A 26,065-nucleotide genomic window follows, 5' to 3' on the forward strand; every position below is an offset into this window, starting at 1 on the left:
CACGTGGCCTAGTTACTCCGTAGTTCCATGGAGCGTTCAGACGCATGGTGGGCGGTCCTAAAGGTGAATGTCCCGTCATTCTCACTCTGTTCATTGCCATTATGTCAATTGGACTCAAGCCTGATGTCGAGAGAGACAATATGCTGTTATTTTATCACATAAAACTCAACCGTGATATCGCAAGAGTTTTAAAAATGTCGAGTTGCGAGGAGGATTTTAACATACAGTTACTTTGCAGCTAGAAAACCTATGGTGAACAGTCTTTGTACGTTGCCTATTAATTTGTTTCTGTTCCGTGGTGACTTCATAACCAAGAAAAGATTAGATTATTGAGCGGTTTGATAATAATTAACAAATCCAATGTTCACCCAAGCCATAAAACGATAAATTAAATGAAGGGTTCCCAGTCAGATAAATACGAAGCTATAAAATCATTCTCAGGTAGTGAACATTACTTATATATATATATATGCCCTGTTTAGGATCTTATACACCGGGGGTAGGATGGGGTAGACGGGGGAGGGGGTAGTGCTAACAAAAAGAGAGGTAAAAGGGTAGAAGGAATTGTATTCAACACCGTAGCTAATGTACCCCCCCCCCCCCGACACACTCATCCACGCACCACTGTGACTGTTGTGCGTTTTACAAATGTAAACAGTATAGTGCTTTTGACACATAAAACCCTTTCATCAGAAATTCGATCACCAGCTGCATATGGGTAAATAAACTTTCACATACCAGTAGTGTTAATCATCTTCCGACTCTTCACAGTCACAAATGACACCACTTAATTGCGTACATGTAGGTCCATACTGCTGCCAATATGTGCAAGCACAGATGAGACGTGACAGAGCGCCTCCCATAATACACAGTCCGGTTCCCATTAATATGCACAGCTGAGTCTCAACCTACATATCCGACCACTTACGTCAGGCTATAACCCTAACCTCTATTTTTAAATTGAGGGTGCACCCTCTGTTACTCAGACCTTCTATTTCGTCACACCGGTATCTGGGTACATTGACTTTATAACAACGTTGACTCCATAGTTACACGCAGTCGCACACCAAAGGGGAATTCCCAATCGTTTTACATCAATACCTGCAGTAAATGTATAACATGCCTGCAGTTATTCCGTAGTCCCATGGAGTGTTCAGACGCGTGGTGAGTGAACCTTAAGGCGAATGTCCCGTCAGTCTGTCCGTATCCGTCATCATTCTGTCAGTTAAAGCTCACCCCTGATATCGAGACAGACAATTGCCGTTATTCTGTCAGTTGAAACTCCCCCGTGATAGCGTGACAGGGTGGATGTGGAGTTGTGCGGAATAATTTAGTACCCAGTTCCTTATCAGCTAGAAAAACTATAGTGGACGGTTATTGCACGTCTATTAAATTATCTTTCGTTTTGTTATGACTACAAAACTGAGCAATGATTAGATTATAATTATTTAATGAAGTCCCCATTCAGAAATGTATGATAACGATGATACCATGATAAAATGTCTATAATGCTTTGTGTTACGATAGTGTAGTTAAACAGTTAAAAGGGGAAGGAGGCCTTTAAAAATACGAATGTATTACTACATGGTAGGATTCCTGTTTACTATATATTTTGGAGTCTGCATTGTGATTTGGCATAATTTTGATGTAAACAAGGAAGTAGGAAGTTGCACAAAGTTGAGAAAGCGAATTATATTAGGTTGGGATGGATGGAGAAAAGTTACGGGAATGGTATGCGACAGAAACATGTTGGAAAAAAAAATTAGGGAAAATTGTTCAGGCCATGCTTAAGACCATGTATGCTACTACCGGTATATGGGGTGGAATCTGTACCTATATAAAAAAAAGGAAGACAAAACTTGATGACAAAACACAAAGGAGTGGAGGCTGCGCTGGTGCGTGTACGGGCCACGTAAGACGGAGGGGGAAACATAAGTGGGATAGAATACTGGCAATGAAACCAACAGGAAAGAAAAAATGAGGGAGGTCGTGGAAAAGATCCACTGGTGCGAGCAAGGAGGATATGAAAAATTTGGGAGTGGGAGATGAACACCTGAGTGGAGATGGATAATCTGCTGTGACAATCCCTGAGAAGGGACAGGCCCGAAAGAAAAGGCCGAAGTTCCGACATCTGCAACAGGGACATTTTCTTCAGAAGAGGTTAACTTGATTAAGGCATCAATGCTAGTAAAAATATGTCTCACAGAACAAATTTATCGATTGATGGTCAGCAGTTAAGTTTTATAAAATAAAGTGAAGTTCAACAAAATACTTCTCGTGCATTTAAATCTCTTTGTGAATATTTTCCTTACTGTTCAGAGCCATCTGTGACTCTAGTCCCTCAAAAACACTGCCACATTGAATCGTGTTTATTTCCCTGTTAAGCTTCTCTAACACATTCTCTAATTAGTCATTTAGCCTCTTCTTTGTCGTCCATTTATTCTTCCTTGTTCAAAGTAGGACATTGGGAATACCGCGGAACCAGTGTTTTAAATTATAAGGTATTCTAATGTTTTAAACACACTGGTAGGCGTATACATTGTTGGACTTCTTCACTGGTGTAACTGAGGGGGGGGGGGGGGGGGGGATGTGACGATTAAGCAGGCACGCGGAAGACTTGCAGCAAGGAAATAAATTATTTGGAGAACTCGATACAAGGGATTGACAGTATTGACAGTACGCCAGTTGTGTCAATTGTGATAGTGAGGCCTCTGAAAGTGAGGATTACGGATATGTGAAAGTTCTGAAGAAAACGTTTTTTTTTGTGTATCTACAGCACCCTGTTTTTATTTAAAATGTTTAATTAACGTACAGAAGTCATAATGACGGATGGGGCGGGGGTGAGGGATGTGTATGTGCATCAGTAGGCCTACTTGTGGTAAGGGTATTCCCTTCTACCGTTTCCCTCGTCACTTTTTGTCATTCCATGTGGCCAAATGCTCCCCCCCCCATTCATGGTAAAACTATGGACCCGTCAGCGTGTTAGTCACTGGTATACATGTACAATGTACCTCACAACTACACAGCGCATATAATAGTGGCGTTCATTACCGAAGTTTTTATTTATCTAGCTGGAAACCCTTCTACAACCAATTTTCGTTTTAAGTTTGGGCTTTACATTGCATATCGAATTAATGGGACGTTTTATTTGACATATTATGACTTTTAAAAAACTATTATGTCCGTTACCTTCTATTTTCCGCATATCCCGTTGTGAAACTGTTAAATGGATGAACTGATATATACTTCATCTAAGCTATAATGAGGCGGAGATTGTTTCAATCTAACGATTTGACGATGGCATAATGTACAATTTACAGTAAGTGTATTGGTCAATGGCAATTTCGGAAAAACTAATAGCGCAATTCCAAACATGACATGTCATTTTGGGGTGCTTTAATAATCAGGGACTCAGAGTGAGGTGTTCATTATGCCCTACTATCACTGTATGAGAATTTGTACTAGCTAAATTGTAACTCGTCTTCTGTGGTTGGTAACAGTTTACTCAAGCTTACCGTTACGATGGCTTGTATTGACATGACACTACATAAAAAAAAATTGATGTCCACGTAACATTTATATCGTTTTGAATTTTTTTAATGGATGAATTGATATATACTTCGTCTAAGCTATAATAAGGCATATTAGTTTCAATCTAAAGCTAACAACTTGACAATTACATAATGTATAATGTACAGTACGTTAATCGGTCAATGACATTTTCAGGAAGATAAAGAGCGCAATTTCACGTATGGCATGTCATTTTGGGGTTGTTTAATTAACGAGGGGGTAAAAGTGAGATGTGCCATCTGCCCAACTATCACTGTACATGTATAATTATTTGTACTAGCTAAAATGTAACTCTTCTTCTGTGGTTGGTACTGTACTATAGTAGACGCAAGCTTACGATGGTTTGTATAATATGAGGTTACGCATTGGCATGACATTCCATATATTAACAAAGACCCCATTCCCATAGATTTAAGATCGATCTATCCCTGTGGGGAGTCTTATTAGTTTACTGTCAGCTTAGCCGGCTTAAGCGTCTGTCCCGCCTACTAAAAGCTGTAAGGGGGTAATTAACTATGGTGCGCGCTCGGCTGACTGCAATTTAGCGTGAACTCCCAGGGAGTTTGGTCGATCTAAATCTAAATCTCTGGATCGACCTAAAACTCTGGGAATGCACCCATATATATATATATATATACAAATATCTATGGCTTTCTCCACGAAGGTTGATCCTGGGGATGAGCCTTGCTGCCAGCAGAAAAAAGCCAGAATGACCGGAAATTAGCCCTTAATTTAAAACACTGACTCAACTAGGACATATCTCCCTTCATCACATGATTCAAATTGTTGAATTTCAATTAAGTGACTTAAAACAATAATGGTGCTCTATAATTGAAATGATAATTACTTCAAAACCTGTTGTATAAATTAAAGCCACTTCATCACACGGTTTGTATAGGCCTATCAGTCGGCATTCAGCTCTGTCACTATGTTCTCAGCCACAGCTCTCTACCTGACCGCCGCTGTTATCTTAGTGTCAGCGGGAACAGCTCTGGCCACTCTACCCAGCCTGCGTCTGTTCTGTACCAGAGCTCGGCTACTCAAGGACCCCAGGCCTCTCCTCGTGCCGCAAAAGATTGACGGCGTTCAGGCATGGTTCCAGTGCAGCTGCCTCCACCCAGACGCCGAGTGTAAGAAATGGGACGATACCCTGACGTTCTTCAACACGTACTGTACTCCTGGGAAGGAAGAAGTTCTCTTCATTAATACCAGGGATTTGACGAAGGTGAAGTACACGTATGACGAGTGCTCATGGGGTTGTGTTGCACCCATAGCCTCCTGCGGCAGCAGTTACCTAAAGGAATACTGGAGAGACAACGTCAACTAGAGGTAGGGGAATAGAAGGCGATCTGGTTGTTTAACAGTGTGGCTTATAGAATGATTTCTCTATAGTAACCGTATAAATCATCCCTGAGAATAAAGAGTACACATACACACACGCGCGCGCGCACGCCTACATTTTCCATTGTATGATTAAGAAAAAATCACTTAAACTACATATTCGCATTTGTTGAAGGCAAAGCGGGGGTATCACTAAGATGAGCTACACAGATAAAATACTGATGTCTTAAACCATGTTCCATCGTTTTTATGTATGTTTTTTATGTTTGTTCTGAAATATGCATAAAAAGCAAGGGTAAATGGCCTGTAACAAAATCAGCCCAAATGAGTCTATGGGGAAACAGTAAAAGCTAGGCTTTAAAGCCGTACTTTCTTCAAATTTCTGGTCGTTTATTGGGGCTATTTGTCTACCTCTAGTCATAGAAACAAAGGAAGCAGAAAATATTTGTGCAAAGGTCATTTTTGGGAAATAATGTAACAGGCCTACGTGATATATATTCTTTTATTTTGCTCTCTGAAACTATATAGTGACACGGCCGGTTTGGCCGAAATATTTAGTCATAACGGATCAGTTTTTGCTTTCTTTTTTCTCTGCGTCCCTACACACATTCTTGGGCAATATACACTGTTCTGAATCATACAATTGAAGTCTTTTCTCATAATATTGTAACCGAATCTTAAATCATTTCAGGAACAAGCTCCTTTTGCCAACTGGAGATGAGTCAACACTAGCCGGCGACCACGTGACCAAACAATTAAACTGCACAAGTAGATCTATCCAGAGTGAACATTCCTGTACTAATAGCAGCGGCATAACAGTCTGCTATTTAATGATTGTATTCAACGGATATATTTAAAAAAAAATAAATAAAACATTGTGATTTGAAATTGTGTACAATGAACATTTTCAACAGGTACGTTTCAATTTCAAAATTTGAAACCCGGGCCAAACTTTAATGTCTATGTACTTTTGAGTGACATTTTTTCACACATCCTGTTTTGAATTTTTAAATGGATGAACTGATAAATAAACTTAATCTAAGCTATAATAAGGCGGAGATTGCACATTGTTTTAATCTAACGATTTGACAATGGAGTAAAGTATAACGTACAGTACGTTTATTGATCAATGCCCTTTTAGGAAGGTTAATAGTACAATTTCAAGCATGAAAAGTCATTTTGGGGTAATTGAATAATCAGGAACTCAGAGAGGTGTTCAATCATTGTATAAATATTATTTGTACTAGCTGAAATTTAACTCGTCTCATGTGGTTGATACTATAGTTTATTCAAGCTTACCGTTACAATGGCTTGCATAATTACGCATTGACATGATACTCCATATACTAACATAGACATTAAAATATCCATCGCGTTCTCCACGAAGGTTGATCCTGGACATGCGCCTTGCTGCCAGCAGAAATAGCCCGGATGACCGGAAACTAGCTCATGATTGAATACACTAACTAAGCTTGGAAATTACTTCCTTTATGACATGATTCAAATTGTATAATTACAATCAAATGACTTAAATAAGTAATGGTGATTTATAATTGAAATGATAATTACTTCAAAACCTATTGTATAAATAAAAACTACTTCAACGAACTGTTTGTATATCAGTAGGCATACATTTCTGGCACTATGTTCTCAGTCACAGCTCTCTGCCTGACCGTAACTGTTGTCTTGGTGACATCGGGAACAGGTCTGGCCACTCTACCCGGCCTGCGTCTGTTCTGTACCAGGGCTCGGCTTCTCCAGGACCCCAGGCCTCTCCTCGTGCCGCAGACGGTTGACGGCGTTCGGGCATGGTTCCAGTGCAGCTGCCTTCACCCTGACGCCGAGTGTAAGAAATGGGACGACACCCTGGCGTTCTTCAACACTTACTGCACTCCTGGGAAGGCAGAAGTTCTCTACATGAAGGCCTGGTATCTGATGAGGGTGGTGTACTCGTATGAAGAGTGTTCGTGGGGCTGCGTGGAGCCCATAGCCTCCTGCAGCCTCAGTTATTTGAGAGTCAGCTAGAGGTACGGAAGTAGGAGGCCATCTGATCGTTTAACATTGTAGTTTATATAATGATTTTTCTATAGTAACAGTGTAAATCATTCACGAGAATTAAGAGTACACATACACCCACCCGTGTACATTTTTGGTTGTAAGATTAAGAAATCTTTCACTGGCACTATATTCGCATTCGTTGAAGGCAAAGCGGGGGTGTTACTAAGGGCGTATTCCCATAGATTTTAGATCGCTCTATCCCCATGGGGAGTCTCACTAGATTACTGTCAGATAATCTGGCTTAAATGTCCGTCCCGCCTACTACAAGCTGTAAGGGGATAATTAACTTTCGTGTCCGCCCGGCTGACAGCTATTTAGCGTGAACCCCCGGGGAGTTAGGTCGATCTAAAGTAAGTCGATCTAATCTATGGAAATGGGGTGTAAGTTGAAGTCATTGAGCTTCACGGATTAAATATTTATATCTTAAACCGTATTCCTTCGTTTTTAGGTAGGTTTATTAGGTTACTTGTTAAAAATACATAAGAAGCAAGAGTAAATATCCTGTCTGCAACAAAACCAGCCCAAATGAATTTCTGGAGCACCAGTAAAATAATTTTAAGTCGCACTTTCTTTTATTTTCGGGTCGTACATTTCATCTTATTTCTTCCTTCAGTTCGAGAAATAATGAAAACAGAAAAGAAAATGTGCAAATATAACTTTTGGGAAGTTATTCTTCAGGCTTCTGTGACATTTCTTTCAGTTACACTATATGGCACTGTGTAGTGACTTGGCGGCAATTATTTATCACAAGCACTGGCTTTATACGTTCTTTAATTGTACACTTATATTGAAAGCACTGTACAGCATTTATTTTGTTTGCTCTAGTCTCTGTCTCTAAACACATGTTGTTTTACAACACTGTTTCCAATCTTACAACTTAGTAGCAGAGATGTTATTGCGTAAATTTTCCTTCATCGTCTTGTATTCGAATTATACGTCATTTCAGAAACCAGCTCCTTTCCACAGCTACCGAATGGATGAGGCAACACTGGATGACGATCGAGTGATCAACCAAAATTTTAGAGCACAAATATATCTTGCATTGTACCAACAGCGGTGGCTTAGCATGTGTACGTGGTTGTCTTTGCAGCCTGCTATGTAACGATTGTATCCAACAGATTTAAACAAATAAAGCATCCTGATTTGAGTCGTGTATATTTACAACACCTGAAGCTGCGATACAACTTTTAAGTGAAAGTTCGGAGATGGAACATTACTATAATATAATCGTTTGTGGGATATGCTGTAGGGTACTTCAACATCTGCAGATGGACAATTTCGTAAAATGCCTAAGAAAATAATTTCAGTATCATATTACACTACTGCCAGCTTTTATAGTCGCAGTAGTCAGTCGCATAATCATACACGTCTATAACTTCGTTTTCGATTACCACTAAGAAAGTAGGTCAATGTTGACGTATAGCATTAAGATACCTGTTTATCTATCCAAAGAACTGGCTTAGGTTGTTTAAATTGTAGGTTCAAGAAATTCAGCATGTGAAATGCAACTGTGAAATTCAAATTAGAAAATTCAGACGTTAGTATTACGCAAACAGTAAAATTCTCAAAACAAAACCAAACGAAATATCCATAGTTTTACTACTATCACTTTATCATTTTTTCACAGCATAAATTACAAAGAGCACAAAGCACAGCTGTTTCCGTAGTGTCCCAGGTGTTACCTACTGAACGGAGTGTATAGCCGCACTCTGGCACGGGGTCGAATAGTTACTCTCTACTGTTTTTGAAGGGCCCAGTGTTTCAAACCTGCAAATAAAGTTTGTTTATTAAAGGATCTGAAATCGAAAACGCTGATTCACAACATTGCTGTAAATGCACATCTTTCTAACTCTACCGCCTATGGTCAATAATCCGAAAAATCTACCAACAGCTGCTAAAACAGTACACAACTGATTCCTTATTAAATAAAATAACTAAAGGATAGCAATCAACATTAAACACTGTCAGTCATTCATTAATCTTCAACAAAATAATAAAGGCAATATTGCTGGCCCCAGCTTCTATAATAATAATAATAATAATAATAATAATAATAATAATAATAAATAAATAAATAAAAATTAGGTCAGTTCTATCTACATATCACTGTTCCTGATAGGGGGCAATTATGTTCTTAACCAGGGAACCTGTCTTAATATTTTTTCTTTCTTTTTTGTTTCTTTTTTGTGAAACCGGGGCCTGGTCTAGACCTGTCAGCCGGCTGTACCTGCGATAGCCGACTGGAAGCCGGCATTGTAGTCTGTAGCCACCTCGTTCTTGATGTAATCGTTCCTGCTATCAGTGTACTCGTCATTGGAGCCGGGGCCGCCGACCAGAGCGCCGTTCAGGACCTGAGGGTTAGGACCCCAGGCGTTCTGCTGGGCGCTGCCGCAGGGTGCCGGACGCATCGGGCAGGAGCTGAAAAAGACAGTTTTATTAAAGAGCGTGGTCGAAAAGAGTAAAAAATGGATTTAAGGGTTAAAACGCAATGTTTCTTAAATTAACCCCCCTCCCTCCAAAAAAGTACAATGGCATTGTTACTTGTCATTCTAAAAACTATATAGTTTCTTTAATAAAAAAATAAATAAATAGAAAATAAAAACACGCATGTAGGCGTCTAAATTCAACACACAGGAATATGAATTTGTATATCCGTCTGAGGCAAGATTTGAATATGTAGGGAGAAATGAATACAGCTAGAGAAGGAAGAGGCAAATGAAGCGCAAGCCATTGTCTTAGTACATCAAATGTTTTAATAATATTTTTTTGAAAATAAAAAAACAAAATAAAAATAAATAACAAAATAAAATAAATAAAATAAATAATATATAAATAAAAATAAAGTTCAAAGTTCTCACGCGGCGCGGTGATGTGGCTGTGTTGGTGGGTTGTTTCCAAATCCCACCACATAACTACGGCCGGTGTCTCCCAGCATGTAGTGGATCTGACCCTGGGCCCAGTTCTTGTACGTGTTAGTGTTGATCCCGGCGTCTGCCGCTCTCAGAGCAATGAATGCGGTGTTGGCTGGAAGAAGAAACCAATCAAAGGATCACGTATGGTGATTATAAAACACAAGCTGAAATATGTTCATACCGATAGCTTACGGCCGAACCTGGACAGTGAATGATAATTTGTGTACTGCCAATTTCTTACAGAATTGTTACGGAAAAGGCTGAAGACAAGTCCACGATCTACCTGCGTATCGTAGAGATCCCCACTGCAATCTCCAGGCGAGGCCCTTAGGAGTGTAGGTGACGTCACCTCCCCGCATCCAGCTCCTCATGTAGCTCTCTATTGGTGACTTGTACGTGTTGTCCTTGGTGGCGATGTACAGCAGCAACTGTGGGAGAAAATTCAATATGGCCGCTAAACGAGCTATTTGTGATTCAGAACATTACACTGGACTACTGTTATCACACAAATTTGTCTAGTACAGTGTACAAAAGCCCATCCCGTTTTGTTTGTTATTCATGCCATTTGTCATTTTTAAAGAGAACTATTTTGTATGCTCTTTTTTCTGCCCGACATATATTTGGCTTTCTCTCCATCCTTTCTATTCTCTCCACCTAGTAACCTGACAGGACACCATATTATCATCCCAGGAATAAGCCCAGGACGGGGAGGTCTCGGCCCACCTGTTGGCGTCATTAACCCCCCCCCCAACCCCAACCACCACATATCCCCTCCATTACGTACCTGACAGGACACCTTATTGTCATCCCAGGAATAAGCCCAGGACGGGGAGGTCTCGGCCCACCTCTTGGCGTCATTCAGGTACTTGGCCTCCTTTGTAGCCCTGTACAACCAGGCAGCGGCCACACACAGATCGTCCTTGTAACTTTGGGAGCTAGAAGTAGAACAAAACGTACGAGAGGTTAAATTTTCCTGTTTTCTTAATCGCCTCTGAATTGATGTAAAGCTGTGCGTAATGATTTCTTGGGTTCCATTTACATACATGTAGATACCATCGGCCCACATAGATGGGTCCAACTCTGACGGGACTCTCAGTGAGTGCCATCAGCTTAAAAGATTAGCACACCTCCGCCTAGATACAGGGAAGATGGTGGTTATTTAAGTGCGTTGGAAACAAGAGGAGGCTTGTCATTCAGTTAAGCTGATTGCATTTAACGAGAGCATCGGAGAGTTGGGTCGATCTACGTAGACCGAGGGTGGCTATGGGAATGGGGTCTTAGAGAGCATCGTTTGTGCAGGGATGGGGGTGGAATGGGGTGCGTGGTGACACTGCGTGTAGCCAATGCAATTGGCGTTCTTATGATACCTTTAAAACTGAGTAAAAACATCCATAGGACGCACAGATTGTGTTTTTCGTAAGAGAAAACGCTACGATTACATGGGTAGACGGGTTTCATTGGGATATTACTAAAAAGGTCAAACTGTAAACCACGCCTTGGATTAACCAAAATCCCAGAGTCAAAAGGCCATAATGGAAGTGAACAAAAGCCAACAGTTGTAAAGGATAACACATTTCAAATAAGCCTAGGAGCTAGTGGTCGGGGATGACTAGGCATAGTATATACTAACACGTAGAACGGTTTGGCCGGGATGCCGCCTTGATTGGTGTAAATTCCCTGAGATCTGCTTCCAAAATCGTAAAGCTCCTTGGCGTGCCTCAGCAAAGTAGCGGCGTAGCCAGCGTCTAAAAGTGAAATAAATATTTCATTATGAAGAGGGAGAGAGGCACCAAAACAAGTGCACTCGGTTAAACTGTGTGTATACACTTCAAATCCCTACACATCAGAAGAAAAAAAATAAATAAAACAACAAAATATGCATTTGACAGGTGTACAGATGTTTTGTCGCAAATCTAAACACTTACTAGAGTCCTTGAATGCCATGTAGCCAGCTGCCATGGCTCCAGCTGTCTGTCCAACTACGTCACTTCCTGGATTCCCGGAAGTGACCTTGAAGGCTGGTCGGTTCATGTTCATATCCTCAGGGCGGCCCCAGAACCCGTGATCAGCGTAACCGTCGCCAACCTGAAGACACGGGAATTAAATGTGTGACGTTTGTTTGTGTTTAAATTAATAACAAACAAGTTTTAATCTAATAACTTTGGGTCAAAGACAGGATATAATTTTCAAAACTAGGAAAAGATACGAGTACATGAAGTTAATTAATCAATAGATATAAAAGGGAAATAAAAAGACAAGTTAAATTATAAAAAAATGAAAGAATGAATGGATATAAAAAATACAACGGAAACCTAATTTACAACATAAAGAATTCTTCAATCCCCCCCCCCCAAAAAAAAATCAATTGAAAATTAATAAATAAATCGACAATCATCTAATTCATAAAAAAAGGGAGAAAAACAGCCTAGGCCCACCTGTACATAGAGTTCATTCTTTGACGTGTGTGCCTTAATAAAGTAGTCCAGAGGCCACTTCACAGAGGACAGCATGTTGTTGTATTCTCCCGCGGCCACATAGGCGTCTTTATAGTCGACTAACCCCCAGGTCAAGGTCATTGTGGACCAGCCCATAGGGAGACCGAACTTCACATGATCACCGGCTGAAACATGAATTTTTTTTTCATTTATTATGTATTGCCCATTAAAGAACACAACTATGAAGTCAGCAGTGATTGTGCTGTTTATTCTGATCTGACACATTTTAAAACATGCTTTTAATCAAATTTGACCATAATTGGCCTAAACTGCTGCCTCGTATACACATACTGTTATATGTATTGATATGACTATTGAATTCATTTTTGGAGATACGATCCCTAGCTGCTAAACGAAGATGTACCATCGAACAAACGTACCAATCCCCTCTTAACTGTTAAAATCAGGAGCAAGCATTTCAAGAAGTGTCCTAACACCGGAATGTAGTGCTTATTGATGAATAAATACAGGTATTAGAATTTTGGTTGAAATAACCAATAAGACTTTTTTACAAGTAACTACAGTTGGAAGGTACACAGATAAGCAATGAATAATATGCAATCGCATTATTTTCCAAAATGTACCTTATAACCATGTAATATAGTATTTTGGACTTTTAAGGTTGACAGCCCCCGCCTGAGGCAGGTGACACACACACAGAGCACGAGGTCCACAGCCAGGCACGTGGAGATGAGGCACGTTCGTGTGGATAGCGTCCGTGTCAAGGGGTCAGAGGAGGTCCTGTTTAGGCAGTAGGGACGCTGACGTCATCATGTGACGTCGCTCCTTAAGCCGAGCATGACCCTTTCACACGGCATACGTGTCTCTGTTATTAATACTACATGAATGTGACACCGTTTCAACTAGGGCTTGATTCAGAACCAACTGTTGCGTAAAGTGACCATGCGAACAGAGCCATATAGAACCTCTATGACCTGTTGGCCTTAGACCCATAAGCGTGAGACTATAAGGTTCTGGCGCTGAGCCCTTTATTTGTTTTCTGTCGTCGTAACCATGCTCCGGAGATAACCGCACGGGTCGGCGCTGGCATTACACAGATACGCGCTAATCTTTTCTGAAATACCCCATCCTTCAATATAAAATTCTGAAGTAAAGCCATTGGAGCCAATTCTTAGAAAATGAAGTAATAAAGAAAATCAGGCCCAGGTTTTCAGTTCAATGCCGCTGTGATCCACGCCTCATACGGTCATACCAGCCCCTAGTGAGGTCTTCTCCGTTCTCTCCTCTGCCATCCCAATCCAGGGCGCTGCCCCCCTCCCATTTCCAGGCCACTTACCGTCATACCAGCCCCCAGTGAGGTCCTCTCCGTTCCGGCCCCTGTCCCCCAGGGCACTGTCCCCCCTCCAGGGAACCCTGTTGTTACTGGGCAGCTTGCCGGAACGCTGCGCCTCGTAGAACAAGATGGACTTGTGGAGGACGTCGTCGTAGTTGTATTTGGTGTTTGTTGGAGTTACTGCAATGGAAATAGAGTCGGTGTTTTTTTTTTTTCGAAAAAAAAAATGAAATAAAATTAATTGATAATGATTATGTCGCGTGCTTATTTCTCATATTGTCATAATTATTATACTTGTTCTACGCTAAATGTAACTATCTAATGTATCTATCAAGATGAAGATATATAAATAAATAAATAAATAAATAAATAAATAAATAAATGCACTTAAGTCGGGTTGCCAAATTAATTTTCATTTTGAAATTACCTGGTAAGTCACTCCTCTTAATAATGAGAAACAGTGCTGACGTATTGTTATTACTTTACATAACTTTATCTTTGCATTATGATCGGTCTGTGCTGCGCATTGTCACCAGAAACATCTGGTGAGTTTATAACACTAAACTCAACTTTATAAAATATAATAAACTGCCCACGACTTGTAAGGAAAAGATCGAGTCTAGCACAAAATTTCCTATTCAAAGTATCCCAGTTAAAATTTAATTGTTCACAACACGCCATAGGTCAGTCAATAGTAATATGAGTTCACAGGCAAAAACTGCGTTCCCATAAACCCATCGTACTAGCTGGATCAATTTATATTGAAAGCAATTCAGCGAGAATCCCCGCAGAGTTAGAGGGATCCAGCCAGAACGCTGGGCCAATGGGAACGCTCCCTTTACCGCACGTGCTACCTACCTGGTTTGACTGGGTCCACCACAGGTTTGCTGGGGTTAGTACCGGTGTTGGTACCCCCACCGTCCTGGCCCACAATTCTGACTGTGGCGCTGCTCGCCCCTCCCCTAGCCACGAACGTCATGGCAATGCTCTCCCCGGGGTTCTTCACGGCATTGTGACCCTTGTTCTTGAGATGCCAGACCTTCCCGCCCTGCTCGCTACGAATAATGTCGGCGTCCCATATCTAGCGGATTCAAAATGTTAAAAATATCTGTCAACACATACATCATTGTACACATTGCGGAGGGGGGGGGGGGGGGGCAGTTCGTCAAAGTTATGGACTTAGAACGTGCCCAATTCTACAAGTAATTCCACTTCCTGTCATATGGCTTATATGGCATAGTAAAGTCGCCGTCTGCTATTGCATATTTGGACGAGAGATGCAGAATTATGTGTGATTGTGCACCCCCCCCCCCCTCCACACAAACGCAAACTTGAACAAAATCCTTTTGGGCCATCATTGTTGCACCCGCTGTTTAAACATCACATTCATCATGTGTTTTATATAATTACTTTTAGTTGATTGTTTGTTTCTTTGATCGATAATGGCGCCACCTTTTGCCTCGCTTGACTTTGTAACTTAGTGAAATTGAAATATCCTAAGAGTGAAATTTACATGTACGAAAATACCAAATATTCGTCTCACCGACAAACATAAATCGGGTTACACATGAATGTGTGTTTAATGCCATGCAATACTCGTGTAAAATGATTTTTTAAGGTACAAATAACATAGAATATATTAAAGATACATTATCCCCACCTCCAGTTTCCATAGCGGTCGATCAAATGTCAGCACCATCTCCCAGCCGTTGTGGCTCTTGGTGACAGGAGCATTGATGTTGGCCTGGAAACCGTCATTCCAGGAGTTGATGACCTTCACCTCCGCATGTGCCACACAGGCACCAATCAAAAGCAGCAGCAATTGAGAGTACATGGTCGAAGTGCTTCAATGATATATGAAACTTTTTGATTGCATCTGCTACCAAAACCAGTAAAAAATTGAGAAATATTTTCAAATTACCACCATCTACTAAAATTGTACTGATAAGGAGTCTAATAAATCATAAACCGTTTAATACTGTCCAGATTTTCTTCTTAGAAACCAATTTTGTATAAGCTGCAAATCAATTTCAAGCGCCCAGCCAACTGATGTTCACTTTTATCAAAACTGCAAAGTTTGTTTGATAACATAAAACTTTGCATTTTGTAATGTAACATGCATTCAATATAGGCTGCATTCGTAATTAGTTTTCCCTAAAAAGTTACGTTTAGCCCCTGTTACTCATGTCTTATTCTTTTGACCGCCTTGAGAACGAATTGTACTCCACTCTCATAAACATGCAATGCGTGCAATAAAGCAAACTATGTGTATTAATTTGACCTTAACGATCACATATTGGCAAGCCTCAGCTCTGCAGAATATTGTTGGGAAAGCAGTCGTTTTCCAAGCAGACGCAAGCCCGCTGTGGGGTTTTAGATGGAACGGAGTACTCGAGGGTGTCTTGAAACACTGCTTTACCCGGTATTATAATGTGAGTTACGGTTACCATGGCAATACCATATTAGAGCAACGTAAGCTAATTCCTCTTACCTGTCAGCGTTCTGACGACTTACGTAGCGAGGGTCGGTTACTTATTGGACACCCTCGCCTACGCAGCGTCCCTGTTAGCGACGTCTAAATCTGCACGGTCATGTCCGCGCTTGAGACCGACACAGCTGGTCCCCATTCCAGCGAGGTGCCAGTGGAGGGACAGACAGTGTTATATGAAGTTGTCGTATTTGACGATGGCCTACTTTTTAAAATATGACCTTCTAGCTGGTGCAAAATTGGATGAAGTTTTCTATCGATCATTATCACTAAGGATTCCTTTCAAAAAATTTTTTTCCACCTTTGTAACAGCCTTAAAGGCCAAGGTAATATATAGTACGTCTTCACCCCTTTTCTCTTTTTATTATGTCAACACCCTTTCTTAATCTTTATTACGTCATCACTTTCTCACTTCATTACATCATCACCCCTTCTCAATCTTTATTACGTCATCACTTTCTCACTTCATTACATTATCACCCCTTCTCAATCTTTATTACGTCACCTCCCCTTCTGACTCTTTATTACGTCATCACCCCTTTCACTCTTCATTACGTCATCATCCCCTTTTGGCTCTCTGTTACATCACTTTCGTTTTACTATTGTAATTGACTTTTAAATATTGCTGATACCCGTCAAATCAATCATTGAACCATGGTAAGAGATACAATAAAAATAAAATCCAACCTACCTACTCAGTACCCTGAAATCATGTGCAAATTGAATTATCAACAATCGTTTTACTGATATGGAAGGAATAAGTAGGATTTTCATAGTATTGCAGAACTTTTGTAATGTCCACTGTTATCTAAGTACAGTATCATATCACGTTAAACGAGTCCCCTAGGGTGATGTTGTCACACAGGATGACTTATTAAAATTCAGCTAAATGTTGAGTGAAACAAAATCACACAAGCTCCTAATAGCATGCACGCGAGCTCCCTCTGAGATGTAGAACAATGTTTCCGCCGTCTTGTACACAGACACGGGAAAAGTACCCTCTCGGAAGGAATTTTTTTAAAATTTTAACGGCTCATCAATCTGAAGTTGACATAGGGCTTTGCGCCAACAATATAAGAAGTCAGTCCCGTAGCCAGCGATTTCAAAAGGGTGGGGTTTTTTTTTCTGAAAAAGTGGACCTTTTCCCATGAACCCTTTGTGTACCTAGACAAAATTTCTGTGCGATCTTTACTTCCACAAAACTATAGCTAACGGATAAACCATGAATAATAAAAAATAAGCAAATAAGTGGGCACGTAAACAGGTGAATGTATCGGCAAAATTTATGATTGAATAGATGAATGCCTGAATAAATAAAAAGCAATGTAATGAAAATTGAATCAGCATAAAACTATTCAGGAGATAAATGTATAGATAAATGTACTGTCATACGAACATTTTAGTCATGTGTTTTTGTATCACTATCGGTTCCCTAGCCTATTTATATCTGGGGGCTACTGTCCGACACGCTGACACGCCTACTTTGACCAATGAAAGCGCTGCAGGCTGGTCTGTACTGGGCTTGGGAGTGTGCTACTGTAAGTAATGCCCGTGCTGCAGCCATGCTCCTTTGCACTTTTTCCCTTTTGCCCAAGGCATACTGAGGTGGAGGTACTTAATAATACACTGTCCACGAGCCCGATATACACGATAGCAGTGCGTTTTTTTGTCAAACATACAAAGGGGAACCGTACATGTTTCCCACCCTAAACCTTCTAATTTTGAATAGAAAACGAAGATATCACCGCGTATAGTCCCACGGTATGTATATTGTAAGAACCCTCCCCCCCTGTGTGTATCCCGGATACAGGCCCCCCTTGCACTTTTGCTCTACCGGGCGGATATTTTTATGATCATTGAACAGAATGGTTGTTTATATTTTCACATGTAGATGTTATTTTTATAAAAAAAAAACACTTTTAAACGAGGTAGACAAATCTCTGGATAATGCAAATGGCCATTTATAACGAGAGACAGAGAGAGAGAGAGAGAGAGAGTGTATAAAATTCACAGTGTTGGGTTACACAAGTACCATGACGCAAACATTGTTTTAGATCCCATGGTCAGATATAGGAGCGTGCTGGAAGCTCAAATGTCAACTTCCCCAGTGCAGATAGTACGATGTTGGTATCAAGTCATGTGGAATATAGCTTACAAAACGTTTTCTTCAGGGCAATTTCCTATGATTGATGTTTTGTTCATCCACAATCCAGTTCTCTGTTTGCTCGGGTTATGTAAATATCGCGGACATATTGTCATAATTCTGACAGTTACAACCGAATTAAGCTTTATGCATTTAAGTAGAAGTGATGGAAAATGCAATTTTATCTAAATGCTAAGCAACGTAAACAAAATATTTTTGAAAAACAACCTAAGAATGTCATCTGTAGTGAACAGACATGCTTACATTACATATTAATTGGCACGTTATTGATGTTTTAAAGTGATCTATATCTAGCCATTTATCTAGCTTTTATCTAAATTATATATTTATAGACCATTTTCTCTCCTGTTCTATATGAACGAACAATAGAATTAAAGGTAGCATATGCGGCCAACAATGTTAACGTGTAACATTAAAATCTGAAATAATAATAATAATAATAATAATAATAATAATAATAATAATAATAATAATAATAATAATAATTTTTATTATTATTTTGATAAGATGTAATAGCTTGAAGTATATGCCGCGATTCGCCGGTGGCGTTTGAAGCCTGGGGCAGTGCTCCTCCCCTATCTTACACAGCGCCACCTATTTATTGGGCGTGTCACTTGGGGGTTATTTTAGTAAGAACGGGGACTTTGCAGGGGTTGAAGATGAGGAAGAGGTGGGCTGCTCCTCTCCTGCTTCTGCTGGTACTCCCAGTGGTCTGCTGCAAAGGTAGGCTGGGTTGGAATCTGTTTGGGCATCCCCTGCGAAAATTTGTCTCATTTAACGCACACTTACAGTTCTCAGTCTGTCCAAGAACAGTGTGTTTTTCTCTTTTAATGAAAATTTTCTTAATCTGTTCTAGGACATTCTGAAGGACTTCCCCAAAACAGTTCTCGAACTGTTACATTCATTACAGAACAACATTAGAACTGTAAAAAATATACACCAAATGTTCTAGAATAGATTGAGAACCGTAAGTGAACGTTAAATGAGAAATTTTTGCAGTGGATGGTCGGTGATTTGGTATTTATAGTCAGGGTCAAACAGTTTTGCGTTATCTTTAAATAATCTTCTGCGCAGGGTGTGGCTGCTATTGCAAAATGTGTAGGTAAAATAAAGGCAAAATAAAATTGATTAGTATCAAACTCATAAGGGATTTTATCCACATTTTGTATCTTTTTATAATGTAAGTTGTATAGCACTGTATTTCTGAAAGCAGAGAGCATGTAAGTGTCAAAATATTTCTGTGCTCAATAATTTTTTATTATATTATTATCTTTATTGCTATGAAATAGGTGAAGTCAGACTGCTGTGTTGTGGAATATGCAGCTACAGTATTTCTGAAAGAGTTGTTCACATTTAAACGACCGAAGTTAAACATCTTTATCAGATAAAAATAAAGACAATGCACTTTTTAGTTTTTTCTTTATTGCTTTTGTTTTGAAATTACACAAGTACCTACAAGTGTTATATGTCGTAAGAAATACAAACAACTCAAATAACATATACTACAACAATCATCACGTCACCTGGTAGGCCTAATAGAACACGGTGTGATTTTAAACAGCTAATAAGCGACTGATTCTTCTTACTGAAAGTGAAACTTAGTGGAGTGCCAATGTATTTACACATTAATTCACATTTATTCAACTTTTTCAAGGTAGCGTTTAACGGGGTACTTTGCTTTATATATTCAAAATAAATAAATAAAGAAATAACAGTGGAGAATTTTGCCAACCTGGTCATCAGGAGGACGATCAAGAAAGGACTGACCGAGGGAATCCAGTGCAAGCTGACATGCTATCCACTAGATAAAAGTGGCTCTGTTTGTGATTAGACGGGGGGTGGGGGTGTTGGGGTCGGATTGGGATGCCATGGTCATAAAACAATGGCCGCTGAACGAGTTATGGTGTCTCTCTTACTGCATTATGCATAATTGTGACAACTGCACGTAATGTGTGATTATTTGTAACATGGATTTTGTCACAAAAAGTGTAAACCTTTCGACGTAGTTAACAGTTATGTGATTTGCTCAAAGAGCTTAGCTAATAGACCGACTGAAACGAAGTGATGGGTATTAAAGACCCCATTCACATAGATACTATCGGTCTACGTGGATCGATCAAACTCTGCGTGAACTCTTGGAAAGTGCAAACAGCTTAACTGAATGACACACCTGCTTTTGTTCCTAACGTACTTGTATAATTACCTGTTTTTCTACATTCTACATAACGCCAGGAGGAAACGTTTTTTGTTTCAGTTAAACAGATTGCCGTACTGACTCAGACTTTTTATTTTGATCATGACCGGAAAACCAAAAATAAACAAGAATCCCAGCAGAGTTTGGTCGATTCACGTAGACCGATGGTGCCTGTAGAAATGGGGCCTTAGACACTTGTATTGTCTAAAACGTATCTTGAGTCTACCCTCCACCAGTGCCGCATAATATATTATGTGGACTTTTCTCTGACGCGTTCACAGTGCAGATAATTACTGTCAATTTAACCAGAGACATATCTGTGAATATCTAATGAATATAAATCTGTGGCCCTGGTAAAGAGTAACTTAAGTCGGTCCAATCAGAGTAGGTTAATATTTTAGCTCAACGGTTTTTGTGAAACAGCCCCAAGCAAAGTGGTCCTCGTGACGGTGATGGCCAGGGCGGGCATTGAGTGCGCATCTGATTATGAACCATGGTGTCTCTAGTCCAGGCATCTTCTTTTTTCATCTTCTTGAATTGGTGTTCATTACACGCTTATTTAAATGCACTTATCCAGTTAGACCACTGTGAAAAGCGTGACCACTGATTGGTGTTGGGTTTCTGTTTAAGAAGACCTTGGCTGGATGAAAATGCTTTCATTTGTACTAATAAAACGCCTTAAGCTATACTGCCGTGATATCAACCCATTATCACGTGGCTCTGTGATGGATGCAAGCTGTACACGCATCTGCACTCGATCCACGATATTACTATACATTACCATTTTCAGACATTCCACGCACCCGATCCGATTATTAGTAGTCTAAAACTTCAGTCTTAAAACATGGATTGAATTTTGACTGAACTTTTGAATCCTAAAATTTGTTTTACATACACATACATGTAGATCACATGATGTTACATATATAGAGGCTCAACATTGCCACATATACTGGTACCAAGTATTCCTAGGTCCCACCAAGAAATATATAGATAGGGGGTACATAATTGGTTTCATCACTTGCCCTTTTCTGTTGTCCTTGTTAAAATATGTAATGTCGTGAGTGTCTTTACTTGAAAGGTTATTTCTATACATAGGGCCTCATCTGATTCTAAAACCAGCAGTTATGAATGGCATAGTGTATATTGCCAAGGAAAAATTGCAATTCAATGCTTCGAAGATATCAAATGGTTTATTTTTCAGATAAAGTGAAGTTAGCCAAACTAAAGAACCCTGCTGTTCCCCGTGAAGCCAAGGAAGCAGCAGGTCCATCAAGAAAAGGTGATATCTAGAACTTAATTATTTTAGGTGTTCCTTCAGGGGTGTGGATATGAACAGCTAAGACGCCCCTGGTCTTCTATCAAAAAAATTCTGACAGGGATATACATAAACTCTGTTACATAGCACATTTGTGTGACTGCATAAGAGTACAAATAGCACACGTTCCCTGTATGCGTATTGACCCGGATTTCAGTTTTGAAATTTCTCGGATTTTGTGACAGACGCGTTTTGGGAGTAATTTAAATCGTCATTGTGGCTTAAGGGATGTCTCTGTCCCACAGGTACAACAACGGTTTTCAGAACCATTCTTAAGGTCAGAGAAGAATCTCATTAGCGGTGTTATGTTATAAGAATAAAGCAATTTTTGCTTCAATCAAACAGCTTAATATCGAAATCGTTTACCTGATGTAGATGCTCTGACAGACATAGAAATATGTGAGGTAAACTATTTTATATTATTTAGCTGTTGATTGAAGAAAAAATACTATATTCTTATCCTTACGGTAGTTCATTAAAATTGAAAGGATTTACCATTTTTAGATAGTAGTCTAGTGAGATTTTTGAAAAAAGGCTCTGCATAAGAAGCAAGGGGCATTTTTGGGTAAAAGTTGGGAACCAGGTTTATTAGCATAATTTTGGCATGCTGAATCCGATTTACCCGGTTCCCAAGCGAAATTTTGTGTTTTTAACGGTCTAATTTGCAGAAAACAAAATGGCCGCCAGATTTCCAATTTTCTGCACTATCTCTCTAACTAGACAGGCGAATATGACAAATAAAGTGTCCTTACCTATATTTTCAGGGTCGAAGAACATTATTAAGATAATTCTGTTAAAATTAGATTTACACAATTTTCCTAAATATGCAAATTAGGACCGCCATTACTGAAAAACCGTTTTACTGCTGTATCTCTGCAACTAGGCAAGCAAACATGTCACATGAAGTGTCCACACCTATGTTCTCAGGGTCAGAGAATGTGATAAATCAGATGTCTTGTCTGATGGGTCGCACTAACTTTGTGCTTCGTGTTCGAGTAGCACTTTTATTTGTTTCTTCCCTGTATCTGTCAAACACAACATCAATCTGCTGATAGTCAGAACCTGCCTTCAGAGCTGCTCTTACGTATGTGTCAGCAAAACCACCAAAGATCACTTCATTGTCAGTCAATTGTTAGGAAAGGCGAAGAGTCATTCAGTTTAATTTCATCAGGGCAGACTACGTCTTCTGTTAACATTTCTGCTAATACAGATTTGTTTCCGGTGCACTGTGTACCATTCATTTCAGCAAGTGATGCAGGGACTGGGAGAAGTTCATGCTTAAAGACAGACGGCAAGTCAACTGTCCGAGTTGCCTCATAGGACCCCCCTGACACTCCCATAAATCTGCCACTGCACCCTGAATCTCATGAAAACCAAGAGCAATGCACCCTCGTCTTGATTGAGTAGCTTCACTTTGAAGATGCACACTGCTTGGAAAGTGGTTGAACATAGCATGCGTTTCAGCTGCATACAAAAGTGTCCATCAACAAAGTGAAGATGTTGTTTTTGTGATACCTATGATCCGCCCCCTTTCTTTTCCGTACCATTTATCCACCCCATTGCTTGTTAGGGATCTACTTGGTTTAACCTCAGAACTGAACGCTTGACAACGAAGTTGCCTGTTTTTACAGCCTCTGGTAATTGGTGCATCTTTGCTTCACTGGACTCCATCTTGAATAAATGAAGTGGTCGTACCTTATGAAGAATGGCAAGATCTGACATTCCGTCCCGTTGTGCCCGAGTAAACTGCAGTAGTATGGATACCATGTCCATGTAGGCCCACCAGAAGACAAAGTTCACATCACTGAATTTGTTCTCAGCGAAATCGTTCAGAAGCTTGAGAAACTGCTTAGACTTCAAACTTGCTATAAACACAGGAATGTTTTCCGGATCGTCAATAATTCAATTGGATTCAATAGATCATCAGAAGATTAAAGCTAAAATTCAAGAAATTTGGTTATTTAAATTCAAACGATAGCAATGGGTAACCAGCGATAAGCTAATGGAAAAATCGCTGGAATGAATGAGGTGGGATGCCATTGTGTACTGGACTTGAAGTATAGATATACATATTAATATAGAATATTTTAGTTCAAAAGCAAAGTATTGATAATAAATTAACTTTTTCTTTAAAAAAGTTGATCACATATGTCAATTGTGATCAGGTATATGTATAGCCAGGTGTGTCGGTTATTGTTCATTAGACTGCTTTCTCTAAAGCGCGGTTATATAAGGTAATATGTGGCAGTTTCTCTGAGCAGTCCTCTTTGGCTGGTTACATAATGCGTATAAAAGGGCATCAATTCTGCAGAATAAGTCTTCATGTTTCGGTATGCCCAGTCAGAAGAGTTTGATATTTTGCAGAATCTTAGCAGACCTTATGGTACGTGAAATAACGGCAGCAATTTGTATTATGCCAGAATGGGCAGAAGCAAACTGCTATTGCCAGACAGCTGATTGTGTCCCAGGGAGCAGTTTCTAAAGTCTTACAGAGACACCAGACTGGAACATCAACACAGAGACCACGACCAAGACGTCTGAAAGTCACCACCAGAAGGGAAGACCGCTTGCTTCTTCAGCTATGTCGCAACAACCGGACAAAAAACACTCGTGCTCTACAAAATGAGTGTCAAATTACCATTCAAAAGCATGTTTTTAGAACCCAAGTGAATGCAAGGCTACTTTTAGCCGGTTACCATGCTAGGCGACCTCAAAGGAAGTCTCTGTTAAAAGAGCAACGCCAACGTCTGCCTCAACGGTGGGCTAGACACCATTTGCGGTTCCAGCCACAGCACTGGGTTCCTGTTTTTTTTTTTGCAGTCGAGGCAAGGCTTGAGCTTGGGCAATGGCCGAATCAGAGTCCGTATGCTTCCAGACGAGGTACTGCTTGAGTCACCCCTACAGTGACTGGTGGCGGTGGCAGTTTCTGTGTATGGGCCAGTTTCCACGCTGGAGCCAAAACACCATTGGTGGCAATTGATGGAAACCTCAACCAGAAAAAATACAGGGACATTTTAGAGAATACTTGCTTGCCATTTGCAAGAAGGTACTTCCAGGACAACTTCATCCTGCAAGATGACATTGCCAGACCACACCGTACCCATGCAAAACTGCTTTTCTGCAAAACCAAGAGGTAAACCAATTGCCTTGGCCGTCGAATTCCTCTGACATGAATCCAATAATGAACCTGTTGGCAGAAATCACTCATCACTCGCAGAATCAAAAGCTTACCTGTCCAACCTACAAATCTGCACCAGCTTAGACAAGCTCTGACTGATGCGTGGAACACAATACCGGATCAAACTCTCAAAAACCTCTCTGCAGGATTGCCTCGCAAAATGAAGGCTCCGGTTGCAGCTAGAGGATGCGGCACGCATTATAAACTGTTTCCATTTTTTATAATTTGTCTTGATGATTCTTTTGTTTAAGAGAAAATCCTAACCAACTGATATTTTTTATAATATTTAGTTCACAAGAATTCAGTACCTTGTTGCTATCTGCTATAAAATTACCCATGTGCTGTTGATAATGCTGATTTGAATATTTAAATTTAATTTGTGATGATATATTGACACGGGATGATTTATTAAAGTCATATCGAACATGATAACAAGTGTTCTTTTCATTCATTACTAACAGATGGGGAAAAATCAAAGAAAATATGTTTGAAAAAAAATCCATACATAAATGTATATTCTTATATATTGTGTACCGTGTAAATAATGCAGTTTTGTGAGCCTGCAAATGCATTCATATCATTTAGTGCTCAATAAACGTATTATTACTATTATATTAAATATCAAGTCTGTACATTGCATCACATAAATTTCTTGATTCAGTAAATCCCTCCATTGCATTAATAAGGGAATCACATTTTTCTAGGTAAAAGGGGCAATTGTGTGGTCCAATGTTTACATCCCAATGGCAGCACAGTATTTAATCGCCAAATTAAATTCAAATTCGAATAATTGCAACAGTGTGACAGTGTAGCACTGATTACTGATTTGGTTATAGTGAAGATGTCTTAACCACTTTCTCTGACCCTGAAAACATGGGTGTGTTCACTTCATGTGTAATGTTTGCTTGCCTAGTTGCAGAGATACAGCAGTAAAACGGTTTTTCAGTAATGGCGGTCCTAATTTGCATATTTAGGAAAATCTGGTAAACCTATTCTATCGGAAATATTTAAATGATGTTCCTCGACCCTGAAAATATAGGTAAAGACACATTT

General features: G+C 39.9%; 3 protein-coding genes across 3 annotated transcripts; 2 read left to right on the forward strand and 1 right to left on the reverse strand.

Annotated features, from left to right (window-relative positions):
* Nucleotides 1-696: 696 nt before the first annotated feature.
* On the forward strand, nt 697-6,169 carry LOC147759781 (uncharacterized). The gene is made up of 2 exons (XM_086995231.1): nt 697-4,899; nt 5,603-6,169. The coding sequence occupies exon 1, from the start codon at nt 4,499-4,501 to the stop codon at nt 4,895-4,897; it is 399 nt and encodes a 132-aa protein (XP_086851357.1). The 5' UTR covers nt 697-4,498; the 3' UTR covers nt 4,898-4,899; nt 5,603-6,169.
* Nucleotides 6,170-6,182: 13 nt separating this feature from the next.
* LOC106179839 (uncharacterized) lies at nt 6,183-16,312 on the reverse strand. The gene is made up of 12 exons (XM_086995229.1): nt 16,162-16,312; nt 15,331-15,514; nt 14,529-14,751; nt 13,674-13,850; nt 12,317-12,501; nt 11,807-11,966; nt 11,512-11,626; nt 10,666-10,816; nt 10,165-10,309; nt 9,828-9,993; nt 9,197-9,387; nt 6,183-8,736 (listed from the first exon to the last, which is right to left on the reverse strand). The coding sequence occupies exons 2-12, from the start codon at nt 15,502-15,504 to the stop codon at nt 8,705-8,707; spliced, it is 1,719 nt and encodes a 572-aa protein (XP_086851355.1). The 5' UTR covers nt 15,505-15,514; nt 16,162-16,312; the 3' UTR covers nt 6,183-8,704.
* Nucleotides 6,556-8,054, forward strand: LOC147759782 (uncharacterized). Its single transcript, XM_086995232.1, has 2 exons — nt 6,556-6,938; nt 7,916-8,054. The coding sequence occupies exon 1, from the start codon at nt 6,556-6,558 to the stop codon at nt 6,934-6,936; it is 381 nt and encodes a 126-aa protein (XP_086851358.1). The 3' UTR covers nt 6,937-6,938; nt 7,916-8,054.
* Nucleotides 16,313-26,065: the final 9,753 nt, after the last annotated feature.

Source organism: Lingula anatina, chromosome 9 (assembly GCF_051362555.1).
Source record: "Lingula anatina isolate TDL-2025a chromosome 9, LinAna3.0, whole genome shotgun sequence".
In the NCBI taxonomy this organism is placed as follows: domain Eukaryota; kingdom Metazoa; phylum Brachiopoda; class Lingulata; order Lingulida; family Lingulidae; genus Lingula; species Lingula anatina.